The 23765-nt window shown below is 38.5% G+C and overlaps 1 protein-coding gene across 13 annotated transcripts in view; it reads left to right on the top strand.

The window, feature by feature from the left end:
* The window catches only part of ccdc77 (coiled-coil domain containing 77), a 140246-nt gene that overhangs the window by 105503 nt on the left and 10978 nt on the right, over positions 1 to 23765 (top strand). For all 13 annotated transcript variants that reach the window (XM_066719443.1, XM_066719455.1, XM_066719450.1 and 10 more), the window contains 2 exons: positions 1 to 43; positions 13365 to 13513. The exon at positions 1 to 43 is cut by the window's left edge and continues 49 nt beyond it. In XM_066719443.1, the coding sequence (XP_066575540.1) occupies positions 1 to 43; positions 13365 to 13513 (192 nt within the window). The remainder of the gene's footprint in view (positions 44 to 13364; positions 13514 to 23765) is intronic.

Genomic DNA, 23765 nt, shown 5'->3' with positions numbered 1-23765 from the left:
AAGCCCACAGAACTACATGGACAGTCAGACCCTGCTGCTCCAGGTGACGCAACTCACACTGCTGTAGCAACATACTGTTAGTCACACTATTTCTGTTATGAAATATGTCTATGCTTATATAGTACATTTGTGTTTTGCACCGCTTAATTTTTCAATATGTATTTCAGTCCTTCATTCTTATGTTTGATATTGCCGCCTTAAGACACCTATTGAGCAATCATTAACAATCATCCCTTTGTGTTACTTTAATATTCTGAATCATTTATTTTCTATTCCCAAGCAGACCATTAGCATATTCATTAAATTAAGTGTGTTTGGCTACTACCATTAACTCAATCATTAACTCCTTAAACTGACAAAACCCCTCTGGTACCCTTAAAAGGGCACCAAATCCATGTGCTTCTCTTTAATCCCATGTGTACTCGTCACTGTTGTGGTGTTTACCGAGCCAAGTGTTTGGACTCTCAGCTTTTCAATGATGTGAAGCATTCTCTGATGTGAAAACATTGTTTTGTATACCCCCCTTGGATACTTGGTCTGAGTAGGAATACAAACAAACAAACAATTGGAGAAAAAAAATTAAATGAAATGGGGGGTGGGGGCATACAGTGAGGGTAAAAAAGTATTTGATCCCCTGCTGATTTTGTAAGTTTGCCCACTGACAAAGAAATGATCAGTCTATAATTTTAATGGTAGGTGTATTTTAACAGTGAGACAGAATAACAACAAAAAAATCCAGAAAAACACATTTCAAAAAAGTTATACATTGATTTGCATGTTAACAAGGGAAATAAGTATTTGATCAGCAAGATTTCTGGCTCCCAGGTGTCTTTTATACAGGTTACGAGCTGAGATTAGGAGCACTCTCTTAAAGGGAGTGCTCCTAATCTCAGCTCATTACCTGTATAAAAGACACCTGGGAGCCAGAAATCTTTCAATCAATCAGATTCCAAACTCTCCACCATGGCCAAGACCAAAGAGCTGTCCAAGGATGTCAGGGACAAGATTGTAGACCTACACAAGGCTGGAATGGGCTACAAGACCATCGCCAAGCAGCTTGGTGAGAAGGTGACAACAGTTGGTGCGATTATTCGCAAATCGAAGAAACCCAAAATAACTGTCAGTCTCCCTCGGTCTGGGGCTCCATGCAAGATCTCACCTCATTGAGTTTCAATGATCATGAGAACGGTGAGGAATCAGCCCAGAACTACACGGGAGGATCTTGTTAATGATCTCAAGACAGCTGGGACCATAGTCACCAAGAAAACAATTGGTAACACACTATGCTGTGAAGGACTGAAATCCTGCAGCGCCCGCAAGGTCCCCCTGCTCAAGAAAGCACATGTACAGGCCCGTCTGAAGTTTGCCAACATCTGAATGATTCAGAGAAGAACTGGGTGAAAGTGTTGTGGTCAGATGAGACCAAAAATGAGCTCTTTGGCATCAACTCAACTCGCCGTGTTTGGAGGAGGAGGAATGACCCCAAGAACACCATCCCCACCGTCAAACATGGAGGTGGAAACATTATGCTTTGGGGGTGTTTTTCTGCTAAGGGGACAGGACCACTGCACCGCATCAAAGGGACGATGGACGGGGCCATGTACCATCAAATCTTGGGTGAGAACCTCCTTCCCTCAGCCAGGGCATTGAAAATGGGTAATGGATTGGTATTCCAGCATGAAAATGACCCAAAACACACAGCCAAGGCAACAAAGGAGTGGCTCAAGAAGAAGCACATTAAGGTCCTGGAGTGGCCTAGCCAGTCTCCAGACCTTAATCCCATAGAAAATCTGTGGATGGAGCTGAAGGTTCGAGTTGCCAAACGTCAGCCTCGCAACCTTAATGACTTGGAGAGGATCTGCAAAGAGGAGTGGGACAAAATCCCTCCCGAGATGTGTGCAAACCTGGTGGCCAGCTACAAGAAACGTCTGACCTCTGTGATTGCCAACAAGGTTTTGCCACCAAGTACTAAGTCGAAGGGGTCAAATACTTATTTCCCTCATTAACATGCAAATTAATTTATAACTTTCTTTAAATGCGTTTTTCTGGATTTATTTGTTGTTATTCTCTCACTGTTAAAATACACCAACCATTAAAATTATAGACTGATCATTTCTTTGTCAGTGGGCAAACATACAAAATCAGCAGGGGATCAAATACTTTTTTCTGAACAAAACAAGCCTATTCGCAAATAAATACGTTCAGTTTAGCTTGTGGGGCAGGACCCGCTATCTGCACTGAAGCAATAACAGTGTACTGTACAGAAATACAATAGTCAGCAGTCAATGAGGTTGCATTCGAATTCAATTCAATTCAATAGTTACAGAACACCTATTTGTGTTTGGGCGGGGGAATGTGATTTGATTTGATTTTGGCTTATTGTCTTGGCTACGGGAATGACGTTCTAGAGCCGGGCCCGAACCGTCGACCTCCCCCCCCCCTTACAGGGACTGAGCCAAGAAGCTGCTGCAGAGGCAGTTGGTGATAGGGGAGGTGATGGGATGCAAGAGAATGAAGTGCTGGAGGTGTGTGTTGATGACGAGGTATTTATACTATTTGACCAGAAGCGAGTATGATGACTTCATAGTGGTTTACTCCTGAAATGAATTTATAAATTCCACTTAAGTAATTTTACAACACCGATTTGCCTTGGAGTGGAGGAATGTGATTTGATTTGAATTTTGCTTATTCTCTTGGCTACGGTTCCGAACCGTCAAACCCCCAAAAGTGTGAGACGGCTCCCTGTATCGCCTGCACAGATTAAGATCAAAGTCTAGTTTAACTAGTTGAATCTCCCGGATGTTGGATTGGGATGTGATTTTGTAAGCTTCAGATGACCAACGTCCGTGAGACTTTGTGTGCTGCGGAAGAAGATGGATATTTGATTAGATGATGAACTGGTGTCAAATTATTACTCGTGTTGCGTGACAGGGTGAGAGTTCATGGGAATGATGCAAGTTGGTTTGATATTTCCTGATGGGTCCATTTTATGTGTTTAAAGCAGATTGTTAATCTGTAGGGTGAGGAAGGAAGCCTGGAACATGGAGGTGGAAGAAGGAGTTGAAATGCGATCAAGCGCTGAATGGGGAGAGTCTCTGGAACGGAGAGGCTTGAAGGAATGGACTAGTATTTAATGATGTTGTAAAGCGGAATTGTTGTGGAGTGGATTGGTGATGAATCTCGTTTGTGAGATGAAGTGTAGCAGACTGGTTAATGTTTTAGAGTTGGAACCCAAAAGCGGATATGGTCCGAGAAGACTGCACAACGCGTTGAGGTAATAAGTAGAGTGAGGTTTTACTATTTATAGGTATACGGCAGAATGAACACTTGTTTTATTCTATATACTACTGACAACATTTCTCCCAAATTCCAAATAAAAATATGAATGCAATGGAATGGCTGCCATACATGTAGAGATGCTGATTTAAGAAAAATGTGCAGTGGGTCTAGGCAGGGTCTAGGAAATCAGGTGGAGATGTGGTGAATGAAATGATCAGTTATGTTACGATTGATCTCAGTGGATGTTTTATTTCGGTTTGCACAGTGTCTCGGATACCCTAGATTTTACACAGCCTACATATTTAATATAGAAAAGTATGTGTGTGTGTGACATCATACCCAGGACAAGCAATAATCATGATCATTTGGATTTTTTTTTAATTATTTTTAAATAATCCCTACAGATTATTAATTTCATTCAGATTCATTTCAAAATATGGATGTCATTCTTGCATATTTTTCCTTACTTTTAAAAAAAAATTTGGAACACCATTTTCATGTCACTGTTTTTGAGAGAGATTTAACAATCTTTTATTTAAAGAAAAAGTACTACCACCAAATCAGCACATAAAATCCAACAACAAAAACCCAACACGTGCACAAAACACACATCTAAAATCATAATTTATAATCTGAAATGGACTCCCTCTACACATTGACATTTATACTCCCACATTCTTTTGATTTAAATCCTACAGTTATGGCAATTGTAGTCTGCTTTTCAACTATTTAATTTCACCCACCCTTAGTTCTAATGTTTTCCAACACTTTATCAATTTAATGCATCACTCAGTCTGCTTGTTGCACAGGGTATGTTTGTGCAGACTTTCTGTAGTAAGTGTGAAGGAAGCTGTTTACATGACCTAATACTCCAGTAATACATATGAACCAGCATAATGTGCAGTACACCAGGTGAATATTTGCAGTTTGTTGTCACTCAGTTTTGTTGTTGCATTTGTTTTTATTCGTTATTTTGTAAGTATTTTTTCAATAATAACAATTAGTTGTGAGAGAGACGGGGAATAATAATAATAATAAATATAGCTGCAAGCAGCAATGTAGGGGGCTAAGCATATGTGTAGGGATATGGCATATTTAACATACCATGATGAGACTTGGACGTGGGTTTCACGCACCTCAGTGCAGTGATCTAACTGCAACACTAAATTATCCAGGCTTCATAGTATGCCTTCAGGACTGCTACAGTATGATGATGCTAGTACATGAATATTGAAACTAATAAAGTTATAAGTAGCCAAACATATATGTAGGTATAGATCATGTTTATCATACTTTTGGGGTTTTGGCCATAGCAGGACTTGAACCTGGGTCTCCTGTACCACAGTGCAGTGACATTAACATCTGTCCCATTTGTCAGTAGTCAGTGTGTCACCAAACTATCCTATGCCTGTGAGAAGGGATTAATTAGAGCATAACTTTGTTTGTAATATGAGTCACCATTTATAATGTGTGATATGTTATTCATATATATTACAAAATGTTTTGTACCCTGCAATATACTACATTTGTATTTTGTATTCTTACAGTGAATACATGGACAATATAAAATTAACAACTTCATGATTTGTAAAGATAACTATTACTTAAATTTGTATTGGTAGTACAGTTCCCTCTCTTTTTCAGGTCCATATGAATGTATAACATGTATTGCTTCATAAATGTACTATATTATAAGTCCAATCCTTAATATCAAGCTCCCAAGTGGTGCAGTGAGTAAAGACACAAAATACAAGACTAAGATGTTCTCCTATCTTGTATATGTCAACATCTGCATGTTTGTGAGTTCCTGTAATCAAATCCCCCTGCACACTTGGTATGATGGTTGAGTTTCAGAGTATGTGGTCTGTACTGGAAGTCCCTGTAAATGGCATTGTCTATGATTGATAGAGCATGTGCTCTCTCAAGAGCAGCTGTACATTCAGTGTGGTAGGGTGTAATTGGATTAGATGGTTAAATCTTTATGAATTTAAATTTACAAATCTGAATATAGGTCATTATAAGAAGTGTCATGTACCAACTTTCACATCTGTTCCATTAGTGGTTTGGAAGGAGAAGAGGTTTGAATCTTGTCTAATAATTGTCATTTAATCTAATATTGGCACCACACCATATGACATATGACCTCCACATTTCTTGTGGGACAACCTGCTATAGGTATCTACAAACACACCAAATTTGGTGAGTTTCTGTTATGATGTTTTAATGTCATGGTTGTTTGAAATTTATGGAGAAAAAATAATACATTGATTTGCTCATAGCAGACATGTTTAATTAATCAACTTTTAAGGAACAGAGGAGACTATGTGGGGACTTGATCCAAGTCTTCAAAATAATGAAAGGCATCGACCACATCAAACCACAGGAGCTTTTCCAGATCAGCAGGGGGACACGCACCCGGGGACACAAATGGAAATTGGGCTTCAAGGCATTCACGATGGAAACAGGACACACTTATTCACACAGAGTTGTCACAATCTGGAACAAACTCCCCAGCAATGTGGTAGATGCTGAAAATGTGGGAACATTTAAAAATAGACTGGATAGGATCCTTGGATCACTTTGTTATTAAGGGACACCAAACGAGCACGATGGTCAAATGGCCTCCTCTCGTTTGTAAACTTTCTTATGTTCTTATGTACTAACTTGCTTTTAACAAATCTGATAGAGGACCAAGCCAAGGTCATGTGTGCAACATTTAGGATCAATCGACCTGCGGTTTCAGAGACGACAACGTGTGAAAATTTACTTTTGAGGCTTCCAAGTGTTTCCAGACAACACATGATTTCAGACTCCTAAAAAAAAGGCAAATTGTCAAAATCGGCAGTTTTCATGGTCAAGTTCCCCCTCTTGTGGTCAAATATTTTAACATAGAAACCAGCAACAATCTCAAGATCACCTACCCTTATTTGATTTAAATATCGATTAATTAAGTTAGTAATAATATAAATAGCTCTGGTATCATAAATGATTAGTAAACACTATCTAGGATTTGTTTGTGTACTGGTTTAAAAAATACAAACTTTAAGTACTTTTCAATTGCTGCAGCTTTTCTCTTCTAAACCTTATTTAGTTGCTTACCTGGTGTATCATTTGATTGTCACATTGAGTTCTGATGTGTATGTTTTATGTAATTCCAACATGTAAAAGCAAAGTATACAACTAAGGGCAATACCTACATTTGATTTTATTATAGCTCCTCACTGAGTATGTTCACCCTTTCATCTCTACTGTATACGGCAACAGGGTTCGTACGGGTGCTTGAAATCCTTGAAAATGCTTGAATTTTAAGGTGGTATATACACGTTTCATAATTCTTAGACGTGAATGGCCACTGTAGGCATGTGTTTGATGGTTTGCTGACAATTCCTCTTTCTGTTCACAGTCATGTATGTGCCATCAGCATCATGTGTGTGCGCCCGTGCTGTCCAGAGCGAGTTTAGAGTTTTTCTTAAGTTGCTTAACGTTTCTTTGTGTATTATTAAGACTTAATATAAAACTTAAATTTAGTGTATAGGTTTTCTACAAGTATATAATATAATAATTGTGCTTGTGTATTTAAATAATAAATGTAAATTAGACAAACCTATAAAAGTACTAGAATATGATTTATTTTTCAGACATGTACAGCAATAAGCACAAACGCAACCAAGAGACGGAATAAGAAGAATAACTGTTGCATATGTGTATTCAATTGATCATTGTACACGAAAGAGTCGATAAACATTGATTTAATTAGAATTAAATGACTAGATAGATCGACAGAATATGCTTTTTCAGACTAGCAAAGTAATAAGCATACCGGTAGAACAACCGCAACAAAACAAAGTGTTTTTTTTTTCTTATATATATATATATAAATAAATATAGGACATGTTGATGGTTTAGTATTTGTAAATTATTATAATGTGTAATTCCATTTAAAAAAATAAAAAAGCAGAGACCAGCAGATACTAATGCAAAGTATTTATAGCTGAGGGAGATTCCATAACATATATAGACCGTCACCGTTTACTAAGTTAAGGATATAGGAACTTATTCTTGGTTGTTTTGAAAACAAACATGATGATGTTTTGACAGTAAGTGAGCATACTGAATATACATGGATTGAGAACTTATTGTTATGCTCTATTTTACATTTGCTCGTTGAATGTACATGGAAGTTCAGTAAAGAAAAGTGTTGATTGTAGTTTTTAATGTTTTGAATGTTTAAAACAATTGTCACTAAAGCTTTCATTCAAACTGAAGTTACTGTGTACTGATGTTCATTAATTTTGACTGATTGCAAGATTGATTTATACTGATTTAATATCAACCTGATTTAAGCCATGAAACATTTTTGGTGTTACAGCATAATATCTAATAGTGTGAAATTATAATTTCATGTGCTTAGTTCAGTGCAGAAAAGTGTGCATTTTAGATGAGAAGGTTTAGTTTACCAAGATGCTGGAAAAGCTTTGACCAGGCACCTTGAAAGTACTTCAAAAGTGCTTGAATTTGACTTTTGAAAAGCTGTATGAACCTTGAGCAAGCGATTCTGCACAGTTCTGTATATAACATGTTACCATAAGTTACAATTTCACTGAGAGATAAGAACACAAAGTTGTGCCACCCGTTAACATTATAGAAACGGGAAATCATGCACTCTGGATGCCAGCCAATCTCACTTGGAAATTACTTTCAGTTGAAAGTACCGCTACAGATTCAGCAATGTCATTGCTGTTTTCTTTTAGATTTTTTGTAGAACACAGTCCGAAGATACTGTATACCAAAGCACACATCAATCAGTTTGAGAAATTGAGGCTGAAGTGTTTTCAGCACAAGCCAAGATGATGGCCACACCATGCCATTTATACATTTTTGGAAATAGCCTAGTGTCATAAGTCTCATAGCTCAATTCTTTACCGTACCTGATAAAACGATGTTTGAAAACTCATTTTTTGTTTTAACTACAATCATGATGACTACCAAACCATGTGACATTATGCAGCCATTTTGCAATCGAGTGACCATACTATAGACCCCTACATCTATGCCAAGTTTGGTGACTTTTTAACCAGCGGTCCAAAAGTTATAGGCATTTGAACATACTCTGGTGAAAGAGAAGAGAAATTAAGTAACAATCAGTCCAATACATTCTAACCGTTCCATGCTGTGCCATATGCATTTATTTGCAACTTGACCATCTCTGAAATTTGATTTGGCTCATGGTGGCCATCTTGTTTTTTCAATTAACTTGCCTTGAACAAATCTGATGGAGGAGCTAGCCAAGATCATGTGTACAAAATTTCATATAAATTGGACCAACTGTTTCGGAGAAGATCTTTGAAGATTTTTTGACAAATCCAATATGGCTGCCAAACCATGTGAACTAATGACTTGTCTTGGACAAATCTGAATATAGGCCATAACATAACCACATACACCAAGTTTCACATTTGTCCCATTTGCAGTTTCGAAGAAGATTTTTGTAGATTGTCCAAAATCTGTCACTAAAGCCAGTGTGGCCACCATACCATTTGACATATGGCCTCCATATTGCATAGGTCTACATAGCCATCTATCACTGTATGAAGTTTCATGACTTATCGGCTCAAACAAAAGGCGGAAATAATAAAAAATAAGTTGCATGCAACTTTCCAAGCTGTATCAGTAGGTTTCAGATTTGAGCAGACATTAGTAGTTTAAATGCATGTGTTATGAAATGTGTAATTTTCTATTATAATCCAATGTAGTATACATTTGAGGTTTTCAATCTTTTGTCATTTGTAGTGCGTATTTCAATGTCACAGGACTATAATACTAATTTCTTGCTTGCATGCATCAATTATGTAAGGTACCACCATTGTATTTTTTACTTAATTCTAGCACATATGTGAAACTTTAATTAATGTCATTCAAGATGCAGAATGCAATTTCAAAACTTATCCACATGATTGAGGTAGAGGTCTACATAAGGAATGTCATGATGTGGCTGACATGTGAAGCTGTCATTTTGATTGGTGTACAGCAGCTGTGTTTTGTGGCCTATCAACTGGGTTGATCGAGAGAGTGAGACGAGGAGGAGGGTGGGGGTTATAATAGGGCTATAGCTATATTTACAACATAAAACATATTGTCTGTCTATTACAGCTGTGTACATCAATGCAGAAAATGCACTTTCAACAGGGCTGTTTGTGTGGCATTTAGTACATGGCAGTGTCTTTATTCTGTGTGCCCTAGCTGAAGGTGAGAGACACCTCACTGATGTTGAAGCCAACAGCAGTCTAAACACTAACACCAGCAAGCTGTCACCTAGATGGGTCTGCTTCTTGCATTCCAGAGGTGTCTGGAGAGGGGTGCTTTGTTGTTTTACCATCTGTACAAGGGACAAATGTTTATTCGATTTGATGGGGGTGCGATGGTCCTGGTCAGCACCTCTGCAGACAGGCATCCTGCCTGTAAGCCCTTTGATCTGTGACAGAGGCGTGAACTATGTTGAAGGGCTGCAGCTATCAATTATTATGATAATCGATTTTTCTAAACATAAAATGATCGATTATTTGAATAATCACAACAATAAATTATCAATGCATTCTTATGAGGTCCTGGTGCCAACATGGCATCCTATTCTCGACTTCAAACTCTGTAAATACAGAAAAAAAATACTGAAAAAAAACCCACTTCAACTCCAGATGAAAACACAAAACCTTCCCAGGTACCACATTTTGAAAGTAACGATAATGATTTAATGCCTGAAATTGCTTTAAAATGTAAATGTATGATGAATTAAATACAAATTAAATACAAAATAAATTACCAAATTATGTTTTTCATTTCCCCTTTATGCTCCTGTGTACTACATATTCATGTTCAGTAAAGGTTGTTTTCTTATGTTTGAACAAAAAACTATGCAAATGCAATAATAAACTTTTGTAATAAAACTAAACAAAAATGAAAATAAAAGTATTAAACAATACACTAACACTAATAATACGTAACACACTGAAACTCGTATGCAAATAATAAACTACAATGAAACGCAAATTAAGATAATACACTCTAAAGCTATAATGAACAATGAACTGTAATTATCAATTAAAACTCAATCTTTATCAAAACCTGTGCCATCAGCGACTTGTTCTGAGCAATGTCTTGAAATGTTCAATACAATAAGCTTGGAAGGATGGGCTAGAAATGCGCTGGGGTGACAGGGCTCTTGTGCAGCATTGTGATTGATCAGGTTGCCTCAAATGCTGCTACATTGCCTTGTATTCAGCAATGTTTTCTGAACGTATCTTGCAACAGCACTGTATAGCTCTCGCTAAAAATGAAATAAACTACAGCTAAACAAGTACAACTAAAAATAAAACTAGCAATGATAATATAAAGCTATTTATATACTTGTAAAAGTTGAATGGATTGCAGCAATAGACAGAAGACTTCTAGACATGCACAGGTACACAGAGGCTCTAAACAACATGCATAAGGATAAAAACCATAACATGATCACCGTCCCCGGCTTTCAATTCATATTCTAATGTATCAACACTGGCTTTGGGAATTACATGAAACTACATGGTACTGTGGGTTTTCATTTGACGTGTGTGCATACATCATGGTATTGAAGTGGTTAAATGCTCAGTCCTGTTGTACTCCATAGCGCCCAGAGCCTACATATGTTTCAGAAATCTATCTAAATGTATATGTAGAATTAGACATGCCTGAAACATGCACATAATCCATGTGTCTTCCATCATGGCGCATGTATGTGCAGTATCCCACGTCTACAGCATCACTTAAAAATGACTTTACACATAAACCTGAGTTTCCCAGCTTAAATCAATTGTTCAGTGCTGCACCTGTCGGTGCATAAGCATTGTCCAGAAAGCCAATTGATTTTAACTTGGAAATTCTGGTGTGCTTGTATTCAAAAGTCACTTTTAAGTTATTCTTTACATGTAGCAAATTGCGTCTACATGTGCCACGATTGGCCGGTGTAGGATTACGTGCAAAGTCAAATTCTATTACGGTAAGTCAAATTCTATGTTTAATTTTGGATATAGACTTTTGCATAGATTAGCATGAGAGAAAATCTTACATCGGAGGCAAGAGTAAATCCAATACTTTCGTCAGCGCAATTTCATAATTAGCAACGTTGCAAAAACTTACCATGCGTTTAGTTTCTCAGGCTCAAGCTTGTCGGATGTGCTCTTTTGGAAAGCTAATTCGGATTCACAGCCCACAAAGCACCGTACGGTTATCATTCTTTCTCTTTTATAAATACTGACACAGTTTCGATGCTTTCGCCCGGTAGGCTGACTGCGACATGCAGGTTGACATTTTTCCACTGAGGCGCACAGGTGGATGACAAACCAAGTGATGCATTACTGGCCCAAAATCCCGCCCCCTTTTTAGCCTTAAAATTGTATTTATTGGACAAATCTGCATAGCAACACATTGTTATAAGCAATATCAGAGATATTCATTGATTGAATGAACCATTCAAAAAACTTTTAAAACAAACGGAGGTTTTGTATTAGTTATAAGAAATACACGTCTCTTAGAGAAGACTGGAAAAGGCAGTGCGGTTAGCATGCACACTAGATGAGAACGCTTTTAAAGGAGTCAAATGGGGGATGTTTTGAACATTTTACTACTTCTGAGACCGGTAAGACGAAATGAAACAAACTTTTTAGTATTGTAAACTTTTAATTTGGCACATTGATTAGTATTTGTACACAGTTATGACAGCGATTTGGAACAGGGGGAGGCAGAAGTTTTATCACGGGAATATAAATACGAGGTGGTGAAAGTGCAGATTCAATGTTTCTAGTTTATTTCCGCTGGTCAACCTGTATGTCAGAATCACCATTTCGACATAAATAACAGATAATGGATAAATTGACACAAGAAAGCTGGTAAGAATAATAAATAAGCAGTAATAGTCCGAGATGTATTTCCACACTGCAACCCCGACCAGCCGATTTCGCCGCAAAGGAGAAAGATCACATCTGCCCCTAGCCGAACACACGCGTTTACAATCAATGCAAAGTAAGCCATCTACATTTATTATTATTAGTAGTAGTTGTATTGTTATTATTAAATATTAATGGTACTAATAACAACAACAACAATAATCTGTACATTTTGAAGATGTTTTTTATATTTATTCAACACACAGCACAAGCTGACCGTTTCTTGTGATATATAGGTTTCATATTATGCTTTTATGTATTTATGTAAAACTAAGTAATTTGCTGCGCTATGTTAAGCGATGTGATTTTTTTGAGATTGCTCAAGGCCTGACGCATAGTACTCTGAGGGTTAAACCGTTATTCTCACACAGAGCCAAGAATACGGGCCGATGATATTGGGCGAAAGGGCTCAGATCAAAGGTATTAATAAGAATGGTTAAGATGAAGTCAACGTAGCTAAATTACTATTCAAAGGCTGAAATATTGTACAAAATTCGACGTATTTTACTAGTCGAATAAATTGAATAATCTTTGCAGCCCATAGATGTATTTTTGGTTTGCTGGGTGGTGGAAGAATGTTTCGGAGTCGGCAGTTCTAATCAGAATTTATGACGTGCACGGGAGGAACAGTGCAACACAGAACTCAAAGGATTTTAGGCTAGCATGACACTGTTCCCCAAAAGTTTAAAGATAGAATAAAGCTTTTATATCCCCTCTGGGACATACCCTCAAGGGGTTTGACATTTTACAAACCGTGTCTGAATGGTCATTTCTATAACTAGCAGTGATTTTTCATTGGCATTCTAAACTAAGCCTTCCCATCTCATCAATATTATAATCAATACTTGTGAATAATAATCATTAACCTCTGCATTGCCAGTTGCATTGGAAGGTAATTTGCAGTTAATACATTGCAAGAAAGGAATGTGAACTGCTGATAACCACGTTAGGAGTAACAGCACACCAAGGACAAAGGCAGGATAGGATGTTAAAATTTTTCCCCCACACTGGGAATTGAGGTTTCTCCAGAAAATAAAATTGAATTGTCATCTTGTGTTTCTAAATGTGTATTAAAATTAAATCGTTTACTAAATTGTGGTGTATGTCCAGGTGGAGGCACTGCAGGCTCAAATGGAAGAACAGACCAAATTAGCCAAGGAGCAGGTGGAGTCTTTATTGGAGGACCGCCGCATCAGAGTAGAGGAAGCGCAAATGCAAAATCAGCGAGATCAGGACAGGATTTCCTCTCTCACTGACAAGTAAGCTTCCCTGCTTTTCCCAGATCCATTTCTTCTGAAACGCAAAATATTAAAGCCCATATTTTATCTGTATCAAAATATTGAATGCGTATTGTGTTGGCCCAGTTGTCTTTCTGTTTCTGATTTATTTTGCATTCTGGAGTGTAACCTTGAATTATTTACACATTTGCAAATATATCCATCTGGGCTTCTTCAGTTACCTGTAGCAAGAACCTGCAGTTCTGTGTTTTGTTTGTTTAAAACTTATTCATTAAATTCTATGGAAGAGTAGTTAAAGGCCATGAAAAATCAAATATCTTTTATTTTAGTTTGTTTCATTCTTTGCATTCTTGATTTAGTCAGTTGTAATCAAAGCCCTTTGTTGCTTTAAATGTTGTAAATGTGTAGTAAGTCATTTGTTCATCCACTAACACTCATTCTTAGGGCTGTGCTGATTGTATTTAATCGATGTACCTTGATGGGGATGTTCTGTTTTAGTTGCGACTCAGGATTCAGGTTGATTCTCCTCTCTATGAAATGCATGCAAGGGAAGTGCACTAATAAAGGGAGGAACAGAACTAGAGGAAGTAATGCATGAGAAAGACCTAGGAGTCTATGTGGACTTTCTCCATCCATTCTTTATGAATATGATCCGTGAGATCATGAATCAGTTCAGTGTTGTCAGGAATGTAGGTACATAATTCTTTATTAATTCTTTACCAATGAGAGCACAACCTAAGCAATTCTGCAGGACTGTGGTGCGTATAGAAGCCATCTCTATTGTTATGTCATCTATAGATTCTGCAGTTTTATTACTAATCTCCTCTAGGATTGAGGCCAGTATCTTAACCTCCTGTATATAGCGCCCAACACCATATGGGGAGATCAATATGTAAAAGAAACGCTCAGTTTCAGAGATATCTCTTAGATTATGCCAATGGCCCTTAGTGGGTTTTGAAAGAGATCTCAAGGCGGGGGTGATGTAGCCAATATAGAACAGTTATCTTCCGCAATCAATGGAACCCAGATCATGGGAATGCCTCCCTCAGCATTATGGGGCACATGTGAACACACCCAGCATTTTGATTCAAGTCTTTTGTAAACTGATAAGACCGTTAGAGGTAGGCGTTTCCTCTGGTCACGTGGCTGTCTTGTCGTTGTCGTATCCTCAGTTGTACTTTATCAGTGTACATGTTAGTGTTTGTGATGTCAATATGCGAAAGGGGAGAGGCTACTAGCACATCACCTTGTATTTGTGGACCCTTGCGTCCTGTTGCTCCTTTTGGGCCACTGCTCCGGCCCTGTGCTGTTAGCTGGAGGGTGATGCTGATGTCAGCTTCTTCTGGACTGGCTTCCTCAGTCAGTGATGATCCTGTTAGCTTGGAGTTGAATGCGCCCTCTTCCCAGATTAGTGTGGCGCAGACGATGGTCCCGCAGGTGATGAGGAAGAGGATCCAGGCAAAGGCGGAGCATCCCTCTGCTCTCCACCAGGGTTGTGCTGATCGCTTCGATGGGCAAGTTTGCAGTGGGAGAAGTGGATCCATGTCGTCTTTCCTTGTCACTTCACAGCAGTGTGGGTGGTCAGTAGCACTTGGTAGGGCCCCGTCCACCTGGGCTGTAGGGAGGATTTTCTTTTGTGTACTTTGATATACACGTTGTCACCTTGCTGGAAGGGGTGACAATCCTGCTGGGCTGGTTCAGTCCAGGCAGCTTTTACCTGTGAATGGACAGCTTTGAATGCATGCGTTAGTCCAATACAAAAATACAACATAGCATCATCCATCAAGTGGATGTCTATTTCCCTTACAGACAATGGAGGAGTGACGGAAAGTCTCATAAGTCATTCCATAATAATCTCGCGCATAGAAAGACCAGTTTTCCAATTTGCTGGCGATCTCATTGTCATTAGGGCTATAGGAAGGGCATCTGGACATTTGAGCCCTGTTTGTTCGCATATTTTAGTCAGCTTATTCTTTAATATCCCATTTTGTCTCTCCACTGCTCCAGCTGACTGAGAGTGATGGGGCAGTGAAAATGTTGCTTAACTTGCAGGGCTTTGTATAGTTCCTGTACTATTGCCCCTGTCACTGGACATTTCCCTGGAATGCCAAATCTACATGCATACATCTGTTAACAGTATTTTTGCTACTGCTACTACTTCAGCCTTCCTACAGGGATAGGCTTCAACCCATTTAGAAAACCTATAGAGTATTACAAGTATATATTCATAACCACAACATTTAGGCATTTGAACACAATCTATTTGCATATGAACAGAAGGACCCCATGGTGTGTGGGGTTTAATGTGGTTTTAGCTCCTTCTTCAGGATTGTGAGCTTGACAGATGTGGCAAGTTCTTTTAATATAGCTGAGCTGTTACTTTAAAATTTAAAAGACTGATGCATACATCCCCCCTTTGCCCGTGTGGCCAACACCATGCGCCAGACGGGCAAACAAAGGAAGGGGTGCCTGTGAGGCAACCAATGCTTTAACAAATATTTGAGCTCTCTTATGGAAGGTGCAGTGGCCAGTTGCAATTTTCTGGAGCTTCTACAGTGCATCTCAGATTGAAAAAAAATAAAATGGTTTTCATCTAGTATGTGCCTTATTCTTCTGTTACAACATCAATATTATTAGCATTATTAATACAAGCAGTGTAAATTACCATTTATGACACACTTGCTCTGTGTGTAGTAAGTGTTGAACCCTTTCACATAGTTACAGTCTCTGCCTTCTCTCTCTCTCTCTCACAGTCTCACAGGCTGCTTGTCTGAAAGGCGAGCGGGGGAGCAGAGGAGCACACAATGTCACTGCCCTTGCCCCTCTCTTCCTAATTGATAGGGTATTTCTGTTTGTGAAAGGACTATTTCCAAACAGTTTTTATTACTTTAAACTGGCCATGACTAGGTCTCATTAAATTATTTGTTACATTAAGTCATACCTTCTAAGCCATATCAACTAAAACTCGTCAACTTTCTTAAACCTTATTCAACTTTGGTTAACATCCTAACAGCTGTTCTTTGTCCTATTCCTAATTTCTTATGAGAAATTTATTCAAGTTATATTTATCAATATGTATTATTACTATTTATACATATGGTTCACTCCATTATGTGAGTTAATTAATATATCTACCTAACAAAATATTTTAGGGAAATTCATTCATTTCAATAATGATTCCCAGGTACTTCAGGAAAACAAATTTTCCAAAAACAAATGTGTCCAGTCAATTATTTCCCCAATGAAGAGCCTGTCTGGGCACTAAGACTTCTGTCCGCCTGTGCGGCTCATATGTATTGTCAGCTTTCTCCTATTGAAGTCCAATCTACACCGGTACAGGTTCAGAAGAACTGTTCCCAAAACCAGATTGAACTGATCAACAGTTTATTGCTTACCTACTCAATGTATTTAGGGATTTTATATCTGGGGACTTCAAAAACTCTTAATTGTGGAACTCATAGCTACCAAATGACTACACCTTTAATTTCCTGGAGCACCTCAATATCTAGGAAACCTTCACCACATTTTGCTCTAATGCAATTTCTAACATGTTACTTAAACGTCTGTATTCGTAAGACCTATTTTAAGTAGCTGTATTTTATATTATTATTTATTTTTATCATAGCATTATGTATACATTTAAATGCTTACTTTCTTGTAGGTCTATTATTTCAACATAGTTAACTGTAGTGTTTTTAGCTATCAGTCTGTAACTATTTGTTACTTATGACTCTTAATCATATTCTGAATATACAGTACATTAAAAATACAAACAAAATATGGATATTTACCTTGCAAATTATAAACTTACAAACAAACAAAGAGACACATACTAATGTATATCCAAAGTAAATTGGGATAGCATGTTTTTGGTTGGCATGTTGTATTGACCTGCAGTGTCTCAAACTAGCCTTACCTATTAGTTTTCCTTCAGTATCTTGAGGACTTTTACTAATACTGAAAACTTTATTTTTTATATGTATTTGTCTTTGGGGCATTCAGCTTAGGCTAGATTGAATTTTGCCTTTGTCGTTTTCCGTTTCTAACATGTTTTAAGCTAGCAAGTTTTGGTTTCTCATTTCTTAATTTACATTCATCATTCCACATCATAAACACTTTCTAGTTTACTTTTCCTGGCTTTGTATCCCTATTTTGCAAAAAAGTTTTTAGGTACTCGAGTCTTTCTGAATCAAAGTCCCATCTTCTGGAAACCTTAACATTCTGTCACCTATCGTCCACTCAAACCACTTGTGCACATCGCGCATCGCTTCACTTCCATAATTATCATACATATACCTTTTTTTGTGCACAACAACCAAGGCGTGCAAGCCCATAAAAATAATAACAATAAAACAACAGGGTAAAAAAAAAAACACCCAAATAATAAATCCTATATAGGAATAACAACAAACATGTGTTTCAAAATGTTTACATTTATATAACTTGTATGTAACTTAATGACTTCTTCATTTACCATACCATTTTATGGTTCTATAAACACATGCTTTTATATTATCACTCGCATATCAGATATTGAACAGTTATTTAGCGCTTTTGTTTTCTTTTTTTTTCTTTTCTAATAGTAGGTCAAATCTACGCTGCAGTTTCACAAACACACTTTTGTCTGCGGGAACCCCAAACAGGAAAACACAGTCCTGTTTCTTCACAAACAAGAAGACACAGTCAAGTTTGTGGCAACCTAGGTTAAATAAGAAAACAGTCCTAGTTTTTTCATTTAAAGGAGATTAAAAAACAAAACAAAAAAACTTTCACTAAAAGAAAGAACCTTCTATAGTTTTTTCATTTCTAGGAATTATAAAACTTAAAAAAAAAAAAAAAAAAAAAAAAAAAAGACCTTATATCTTGGGCAACTCAGTCAAGCTTGGAAAAATAAAACCGGAAAACAATTCCTGCCTCAAGTACTTGATTTAAGGCAACATCGTTTAATTAAAATATAGATCGCGTTACCTGATCGTCAGAGGGCCAGGAGAGCAGACAAGTGAAAGCAAAGCACTGCAGTAGGGAATTTAAAAGGCTCCCTTACCTTATTATTTTGCTGGCGCGGATTTGCTAGTCACTTGTCTGGCCCACTCCGGTCCTCTCCGTCAGGGTTAGTGATCCCATCCTCGTCGCCATGTAATGTGGAAGAACAATCAGTCTTAAATCAGGCTGGAACGTTCGTTGCAATGCCTAGGTAGACAAAAGCTACTTAAAGCAGCTGTTGAGACCAGAGGTAAACAGAAGTATTTACAAGTTGCCACAAAGAGAGACAGGAGAGTACAGGTGAGAGGTAGCCATCTTGTTGTTTGACTAGTTTCAGAATAGTCTTAGCATTGCTCATTTTGTTTTAAGTTTGCCTTAAATTGACGTTAGCATTGTCTGTAGTTTGCCTAAATTGAAGTCAATTCAGTTCAGCTACTGAGTTGGTGAAAGTAAACGGGTTGGAGAAGGGAGATTTTGTCTAGGACTAGCAGAAATTCTGTTGCAGGAGGAGCCAGGTGGGGCCAGTTAGGTGTGAATTGGGGGTAGGTAGACAAAAGCTACTTAGAGCTGCGCTGTTTCTCGGTGACAAAAGTTGACTAGCAGCAGGAACCAAGAGACGTGTAAAAAAAAAAAAAAAAAAAAAAGTAACATTTAAAAGAATGTGGCCACTACAGTGTCAGGTTTGCAGAATGATTGCCTTCCTGGATGAACTCATCCAAGAAGGCTTCATTTGTGAACGTTGTCGGCAGGTTGAAATCCTAGAGATCAAGGTTCGTGATCTTGAGGCTCAGCTTGTCGATCTGCGCTGTATTAGGGATATAGAAGAATTGGTCAATCAGCCCATGAGAGAGATGGTGTGCACGCCAAAACCTAGGAGAGTTGAGACCTTAGAGCAGGACAGTGTAGAGAACTGCTGGGTTACAATAGGTCGTAACCGCAGAAAAGGGCGTGCACAACCCCTAGAGACACCCCAAGAGCTTGAATTGCCCAACAGGTTCCAACTGCTGGACACTGAGTTGGACAGTGACAGCTCAGAGGGTTATGGGGGGGCAGTTGAGAACCAGAGCACCATGGTGCCCACTTCCCCCCAGAAGAAGGAGGTAGTTATAGTAGGAGACTCAATTCTTAGAGGTGTAGATCACACAGTGTGTTCTAGTGACAAGGAGACCTGCATGGTATCTTGCCTGCCTGGTGCTCAGGCTGCAGATCTCCCTAAACTAGTAGACGGGCTACTGGCCAAAGCCGGGGGTAATCCACTGGTCATGGTCCACATTGGAACCAATGACATAGGAAAAGGTAGGACAGAGGTTCTGCAAGACAAATTTAAAGACTTAGGAACAAAACTAAAGAGCAGAACCTCCATGGTAGTTTTCTCTGAAATACTTCTGGTACCACGTGCCAGGCCAGGGAGACAGGCAGAGATTAGAAAGTTTAACACGTGGTTGAAAGCTTGGTGTAGGGAAGAGGGGTTTAGGTTTATGGAGCATTGGTCTTTCTTCTGAGATAGATGGGACCTGTACAAACCGGACGGTCTACATCTAAACAGAAGGGGGGCTAATGCATTGGGAGAGCGTATGTGCAGTGAAATTGAGAATCATTTAAACTAGGAACCAGGGGGGCAGGGAGCTCTGACAATGGGAGATGTTCCTCTAAGGAAAGAAAACCAAGGGAAACTGCTAGTAGGAAAGTCCTGAAATGTTTGTACCTCAATGCCAGGAGTATAAGGAACTTGGACTTGGAAGCCACAGTGCTAGCATGTGACTACGATGTTGTAGGAGTGACAGAAACATGGCTTACAGAAAATGATGGGGATGAATACAAGTTGGAAGGATACACACAGTTTAGGAGAGACGGGCAAAATCGAAGAGGGGGTGGGGTAGCATTATATGTGAAAAATGACATTGAGGCAGAAGAACTTGTATTAGATCCCAATAACAGAACAGAATCTTTGTGGGTGAAACTTTTGAACAAGAGATCTGGAGGATTAGCGGTGGGAGTGTGTTACAGGCCACCAAACTCAGATATTCAGAAAGATGCTGCATTGTACAGTGTAATCAGGACTGCATGTAGCAAGGATGTGGCTGTTATAATGGGGGATTTCAATTTCCCAAACTTAGACTTGGAAAGCCCAGTGGGGACTACAGAAGCAGAAATAGAAATGGTTGAGATGGTAAATGACTGCTTTCTAACTCAATTTGTCAGGGAACCAACCAGAGAGAGTGCATGTATTGACTTGATCTTTTCAAATGACCAAGATAGAGTCAGGGGGACAGCAGTTAGAGAACCAATGGCAAATTGTGATCACAAGGCATTTTGAGGCATTCTTTAAAAAAAAAAAAGGTCCAAGTCTAAAACAATGGTCTACAATTTTAGAAAAGCAAACCTTGAAGGTATGAGACGGCACTTAGAAGAGGTAGACTGGAGCACACTGGATACAGAGTCAGTTGAAAATGGATGGGTATATTTTAAGAATATACTACTTGAGGCTCAGGAGCAATTTGTACCAAAACTCAGCAAATTGAGGACCAAAAAACACTGGCCAAAATGGTTTAATAGCGGTATGCAAAAAAATATCAAGAGAAAGAAAATGTTGTATAGCGCATACAAAAGGGTTGGTGATGAAACAAAATACATAGAATATGTTGAGCTGCAAAGAGATCTTAAGAAAGGGATCAGGAAAGCAAAGAGGGAAATGGAAAGAAACATAGCTCTTGGAGCTAAAACCAATGCAAAGAGCTTTTTTCAATACTACAACAGCAAGTGGTCAATAAAGGAGGAGGTGAAACAGATAAAGGGCAAAAATGGAAGTATCTTGGAAAACTAACAAGATGTGGCAAATGTTCTAAATGAGTATTTCACATAGGTTTTTACAAAAGAAAAAACAGATGACATGCCACAGGTTGACAATCAGTCCAGTCAAACCCTAAGTGAGATCAGGATAAATGAGGAGGAGGTTCTAAAGGGACTAGCAGAATTAAAAACCAACAAATCACCTGGGCCAGATGGGATATTTCCAACAGTACTTAAAGAAATGAGGGAAATTATTTATAGGCCACTAACTCAATTATTCCTAATGACACTTAGAACAGGGGATGTGCCCACTGACTGGAAGACAGCAAATGTCATACCAATCCACAAGAAAGGCACAAAACTGAGCCAGGAAATTACAGACCAATCAGTCTCACCTGCATCACTTGTAAAATGTTGAAAAAAATGATTAGACGGAAAGTAGAGGAGCATTTTAATGAAAACCATATTCTTGGATATAGTCAACGGGTTTAGATGAGGTAGATCATGACTTACAAATGTATCAATTTTTTGAACATGAAACTGCAGCTGTAGATCATGTGAAAGCACATTATATGACCTACACCATTATTCTGGAGCGGGATACAAAGTTACTGAATCTACACTTCCACTGCAAAACAATGTTATATTTTGGCCGAGTACCAAGCGTGCAGTCTGAGTTTAACTCAGTGTTATCATCTGCATTTCCTTTACAAACATGGGGTGCTATTGCTATGCAATCCAGGTTCCATGTGCAGTGCTCACAACCCTGCTAACACACAAAGTTGTGTACCTGATTTTACGGATGAGTTTGCTATGAATAGTTACTTTGGATTAGGGATGTGCATGACAAATATTTTGACAATCGATAATTCCACAGCTGTTGTCCTCAACTATTCTAATAGTTGCCCGCCCCCCACCACCAATTCAAAATGCGACGTACATTAAATATGAAATAATGCAATTGCAAAAAGTTGTGAACTTATCTAACACAACAAATTTGTTAAATAAACATTAGAAGAGACAAATTCATTATTGCACACAAACTAAACATTCTACCCTTGATTTGTTGTCACACTAAAGAAAAAATAAAGCTAAACTTACTACCCTATGTTTCAAAAAGTCACCAGAGGTGACGTTCTGACAGCTGTTCTACAAAACAAAATTTAAATTTAAAATTTAATGGGGAGGTGCATGCCCCGGACCCCCCTAGAACAATCTGTGTGTCTGCTGCAAACAAAGAATCCTGTAGGAAACCATGATATAATTATATAGTTAGATTTTCCAACCTTTTGACAAGGTTCCGCAACAAAGGCTGATCCTAAAATTGGAAGCGTTAGGTATTCAGGAAAATGTAAGTAGATGGATAATGAACTGGTTGATGTATAGGAAACGGAGGGTGTCGATAAGAGGAGTTGCTTCTAACTGGAGTGAGGTTGTTAGTGGAGTTCCACAGGTATCAGTATTAGGGCCTGTGCTTTTTATAATCTATATTAATGATGTGGTTTCTGGAATAGTTAACAAACTAAAATGGGTGGCTCAGCAGATACAATCTTGGCATTTCAGGTTATTCAAAGGGACTTAGAAAATATTCAGTTGTGGGCTGACACAGCCCTGTTTGTGGTGTTGGTGGATCATTAGGGGTCAATTATCCCCCTTTACCAAAATAACAAAACAAAAATAAACGCCAGATTCCATGGTACATTTTGAAAGACCAGAGGTACTAAAATGATCTTATCCCAAATCAGACTTCTTGTTGCCTCAGATTAGGAAAAGAAGTATTGTCTGTCTTCCTCATACTAGGAAAGCTTACAACTAGGAGTATCATATGAAGGTTTAGAATTTTGTGATTTTAGGGGCAAGGCCACTTGGCCTTAAAGGGATGCCCAATTTGCCAGGACACGGCACTTGCTTTGGAACCCAAAAAACTAGTATTCTTTTAAGAAAAACAGATGCAAATACTGTAAAAGAGGGATTTAAGAACGCTTGTGTATGTCCTCCTCATGCCTTAGTAACTAGTGACATAGTGTCTTAAGAATTCATAATTGGTGGCCAATCTCTGTCTCTTCAAACCAGCCTCTCCTCCTACCCTTCTACCAACCCTTTGTGCGTGTGTCAGGGTTGGTACATACAACAAAGAAAGCTCTGGTGTATATAAGATGCTGTTTGCTTACCTTGTTTGTATGCAAGGCATAGGTTTGTAGCTAGCGACATTACCGAAATTCAGAGGTGTGCAATGTTCCCCACTGTGTCAGACTCAGACCTGCTGCTTTGACCAATCCTAACTGGCCAATCAGAATTGAGAGATCTGAGGGCCTGCAGTAATTGGTGCTTCAGAGCCCGTTTAGAGCGCAGTGATTGGACAGAGCAGTGTGAGTTTCATTGGCAGCCAACCGGGAGAATTATATATTTTTTTACATTCAGTACAAGGGCACAAAGGCTGCTTTAGCTGTAAGAATTACATATTGGAGGGGTGCATTACTGCCACACAAGGGGGCACCGA

Source organism: Amia ocellicauda, chromosome 12 (genome assembly GCF_036373705.1).
Source record: "Amia ocellicauda isolate fAmiCal2 chromosome 12, fAmiCal2.hap1, whole genome shotgun sequence".
NCBI classification, from domain to species: domain Eukaryota; kingdom Metazoa; phylum Chordata; class Actinopteri; order Amiiformes; family Amiidae; genus Amia; species Amia ocellicauda.
The sequence above is the reverse complement of the archived record's forward strand: the minus strand, read 5'-3'. Positions and strand labels throughout refer to the sequence as shown.